General features: G+C 44.1%; 1 protein-coding gene across 1 annotated transcript in view; it reads right to left on the bottom strand.

The window, feature by feature from the left end:
- Nucleotides 1-859: 859 nt before the first annotated feature.
- The window catches only part of GMNC (geminin coiled-coil domain containing), a 4,589-nt gene continuing 660 nt past the window's right edge, over nucleotides 860-4,788 (bottom strand). Inside the window, exons 2-4 of the mRNA XM_026854987.1 lie at nucleotides 4,584-4,669; nucleotides 3,027-3,143; nucleotides 860-1,507 (exon numbers count right to left, since the gene is read on the bottom strand). Of these exons, the coding sequence (XP_026710788.1) occupies nucleotides 860-1,507; nucleotides 3,027-3,143; nucleotides 4,584-4,669 (851 nt within the window). The remainder of the gene's footprint in view (nucleotides 1,508-3,026; nucleotides 3,144-4,583; nucleotides 4,670-4,788) is intronic.

Here is a 4,788-nt window from a genome sequence, read left to right on the forward strand (position 1 = left end):
CACAGATGAGAAAATTTCTGCCACTAATATATTGGCCCAGGGCCTTGGCTGGTGATGGCAGTGTCATTACTCTACAGCATCTCCAATTCTAGTTCCTGTCCCAGGGCTTAAATGTTTAAGCTCCTTCTATTTGACAAATAAAATACCTTTAAAACACAATTCAGCAAACACTAATGTCTCTTAGCCAGACCTTAAGAAAATCCCCTGAACTTGCTGAATCACTTATAATTAAGTAGCCTCCAGGCAACAGAAGCAAATCCTGTTTATTTTGAGGCATCATCAAAGAATATGACAGCACCATGCAACTGCAGGTGGGTCAGCCTAGTGTAGCACATTAACAAATACCCATGGTTGCCTTAATGCAAGGCAATCTGTGTAGCCAAGAGACACAAAAATCACTTGGAAACCATCAATCCTCAGCCTCCAACCTATGCCTCCTTTGTCATCTGTAGATATCTGTGTGAGAGCTGCTATTTCCAAACTGTATTCTCAAAATGCTTTCCAGTTTGGTGCGTGTGGGAGTGATCATCAAAGCTGAAAGCACTCCAGCCTGGAAACTACCAGTTAACAAGGAACAGCCGATGATAGAAAAACCAGGAAACAAATAAAGCAGGTATCTCAACAAAGGCACAAGAGAAGTGGATCCAATTTATACATCTGGTCTGGGGTAGATAATTGTTCAAGTGCAATCTGGAGCCACACCTGTGAAAATCTGGCAGGGAGTGACGAGTGGGCAGGTGACAGAGGAGCATTTAACAGAGCCCAGAAGGGCTCATTTTTGATGCCTGAATCTGTCTCAAGCACAGGATGAAGTGTCCATCTCCTATATCCCTTATGGCTGACCCTTGATGCAGGTGCATTACTCAGCTTGCTTGGGCACCCAGGTGAATCTCCAGCCTCCATCATCATCCCTGCGCACAAAGGCTTGTCCTTGGTGGAAGGTGTGCGTTCTCACATTGCGGTGAGGACTTAGAGATGTTGTGAAGGCCACATCTGTTTTGTTGGGCGACAAATCACCAGTCAAATAAGGCAACCCATAGGCTGGGAGGGAGGAAACGCTTGGTACTGATGAGGAGACACATGGTGCTGAAGAAAACTGAGGAAGGAGGGAAGAGTCCTCGCTGCATGGATGGGTACTGCTGTTAGCGGGAGGCACATGGCTGCAGCTATATGCTGCTGCTGCTGCTCCTTTGTTCTGCTCATAGTCTATTGTTTCACCAGGGCTCAGGCAGTACATGTCTTTTCCAAGGTCTGAGGACAGGGCACTGTAGTTAGCTGAAGTTTCATCAATGGTGTTGACATCTTTTAATCCTAAAGTCTGCAAGACCCAGCTGTCCACAGCAGGGCTGGCTTGCTCTTCACAGGCAGTGAATTCATTAAAGAGGTTCCTTCTAGCTTTGGAAGCATGAGGAGTTTCCTGAGGAACAAAGCAGTGGTCCTCTTTCAATCTCCTCTTGGTGCTTTTGAGAACAGCACTGTTTTTTTGGCCATGGCAGGATAGCAATTTCTATTAAAAAAAAAAAAGAAGGTGGAGAGAGATTAAAATCTGAATTTTTAGTTACCTGGAAGCAATGTATTTCTGATCTCAGATTTTAGATGGGCAAAATGGTTACTACTGTCCTTATAAAAGATACTTTTTCTTCTACACTGTGCTTAAACATATCTATATGACTAATTATTTTGTGTCTTTACAGTCTCTGCAACAACCCACTCCCTGAAAGAGAAGAATTTGACAATGTCAATAAGGCCTGTGCTTTGATCGCATTCTCAGTACGGCGTGAAATGAGAGCTCCTGCCTGGTTGTAGGGCACTCCTCTGTGCTGTTGCTGCCAGAAGCGTTTGGCAGGTGAGTGGGGTATGGGGGGGAATGTGGCACCCTGACAAAGAGAGAGTAAATGAAGGTAAGTTATACTGGAGCAGGTGTGATTCTGACTAGGGACTGCTCAGAGCAGCAGGCAGTGGCTTTGAGCTTGTTAACCCACCTCAGTTGTCATTATCCCAGGACGAAGGCCCTTCAGGCATCCACGGATGGTCAAAGGAAGGCAGTAATAACAAGGAAGCTCCCCATCAGGTCATGAATTCACTGCTCAGACACCTCCTGTGATGGTTTCACACTGGACCCTCCTCCGCATGACATAGAGGGGTGGCCATGTCTCCCTGCTGTGCCCAGTGAAGGAGACCTTTTCTACTGCCAGGAGCCAGGTCTTGGCATGGGAGGGGGGACATGCTACACTGTCAACTCAGAATAGAATGTAAAAGGAAAGTCTGCTATTTCCTACAGGCTTTTTTACCTCATGCCCAATTCCACACAGCTGAGTAAATAACTAATGGTTCACTTTCATGGGCAAGGCTGAAACAGTTAAAAATGTCTTTAAGCTGACCAGAAACAATTATCTTTACTTTCTTTTGGATGAGAGACAGAGAATCAAAATATTTCATTACAAAAAAAAACACCTTCACACTTAGTTTAACAGAATGTTTCATCCAACCTGAAGTGTTTAATTTTGTATTTCACCTTTATAAAAAAACACACAGCTTTTAATTAATAAATTTGAAGAAAAATAGATCAGTATTCTAATGTACACGAATAAAATGTATCAATGGAAGATGACAAAACAAAACATAAACAAGAAAACACCCAAAACATAAAAAAAGGAAAAATTAATCCTTATCAAAAGGGATAATTCAAGACTATATGTTCAAATTTGAACTTTTCACTGAAAAATGCATTACATGGAATAATTTTACCTTGCCTATAAACTTACTTATAGCTAACTTACTTTTACACTACACTTAATTATGCCATGGGCTATACTGTTTCCACAATCAGAACCTGATAGGATGTAATTTCTGGGGGAAACTGTCCCCTTAGATCCATAACCAGCAATTCGGCAGCTCTGTGAAATTAAAAAGATCTCACACTGCAGGTTGTCAACACTCTCAGACTTTCCATATATTTTAATGGCGTGTACCGATTCAACCTGTTTCTTCCACACATGTCTATACAACAGGTTTGAACACAATACCTTGGCTTTTTCTTCTAAACATTTAATCAGGGCAGAATTCAGGTATTGTCGAAGGTTATTATTTTCTTCATGTAACCTAGCAAGTTCCTCTTCCTTCTGAAGCAAAGTATCTTGAAGCTGTGGAATAGAGATATTGATGAATAGGTGTTGACTCTGTAACATAATATCAATTGCCCTATGGTACAGGCTGCCTGGATTTGATGATCTGGGTGTTTGCTTTGTGAGCTCAACCCACCCCCTCCAGCCTCTTGTCTCTGTAAATCTAAGTGGCATGACTGTTCAGTTTTCACTTTGACTTCCTTTATTCTTTAGCAAGTGTTTGAGAAGATTACTCTGAAAAAAACCTGTAACTGTGGAATAATAACAGAAAAGAATTACAGGTAACCCTGTGAACAGCCAGAAATAGTCATGGGCATGCATGACAGCAGCTGACAGATCTCCTCCTAAGTAAGCATCCCTTTGGACACCTCTCAGTCTTGTTTATAGTTGGTTGGTGGGGAAAAGGAGAAGGAGGAGATGCAGACTAACAATTTAGGGGGATAGAGTGCAGAAGGAAGATGCAGCTGCTATTCTTTGTGATATAGTAGTACTCAGTGATCCCTTCAATCCTGGACCCTACTGTGCCAGTCCCAGTACACATACAGAGCTGAGATAATCATTGGTGCCAAGAGATGAACAGGTATGTTTTGATTTGCAGATGCCTAACACTTTTTCATGGGAAATCTATGTATTTGCAGAGAGATTTTTGCTTCCCGATCGTAGCTCTGGAGACTTCTTTAGGAGTACAAAGGACCTTCTGCCAAGGACCCCGGGCATCTGCTGACCATAGGCTGAAAAGCACAGATTTAAATGATGGAGGTAGAGCCAAAGAATGAAGTACATTGATGTCTGAAACTAGGGTTTGATTCCAGGGACTTTGAAGTTAGTAAATTAATTTCAATTGACTTCACTGGGTCAAAATATAATTGCAAGTATTTGATCAGAGTGATTTGTCTGGGATTCCTTCATCTTAGACTGTTCAGTTTCTCCTGCCCCTTGATGGGATTTACAATAAAAAGAAAGAAGAGGCAAAATAAAAGAATAAGGAAATGAGTGTTAGTCAAAATGGTTGATCCATCAGGTAAGTAGATAATTCTGTCGGAACAATTTCTCATGAAGTTAATTCTGGTGGTCTCAGGAGGACACACACCAGGTTATTTTTAGTCAACAGCATGGGGCTCTGCATCATCAGAGCCTGAGGGATTCCCTGGTCACACCCCTGGCCTCCAGCGAAGAAAGCTGGTGCAATATGCTGTGAGAGGGGAGGGATGAATAGGGAACCCCACAATAGTTGTTCCAGCTTCACGGGACAACATGGGGGAGACAAATACTTCAAGCAAGGAACAAAATCCACCCAAATAAAGCAGTTTGCCACAGTTTCCCACACCTGTGCCAGGAGGAGGGGTCTCATTGGTGCCATAAACCAACCGAGAAGGTGTGATAACATGATACAAAGTTCAGGAACCTCGGGGGGAGACACCGAGGTTGCTGGGGGGGTGGGGGGCGCAGAGCCTTTACCTGCTTGTTTCTGTAAAGCTGGGATGACAGCTGGTCTCCCTGCCACGCCGCGTCCTGGGCACCGAGCTGCGGGCTGCAGAAGTGGCCTGAGAAGGGGGGAAGCAGACCCGAGGGGTTAGTCCGCTCCCACCTCCTGGGCCAGCCCGCCTGCGGGACCGTGGCGGGGCCCACACCCCCCGCGATTGCGGCGGCGGGAGCCCACTTA

Source organism: Athene cunicularia (genome assembly GCF_003259725.1).
Source record: "Athene cunicularia isolate RWA chromosome 9 unlocalized genomic scaffold, athCun1 chr9_part1, whole genome shotgun sequence".
NCBI classification, from domain to species: Eukaryota; Metazoa; Chordata; class Aves; order Strigiformes; family Strigidae; genus Athene; species Athene cunicularia.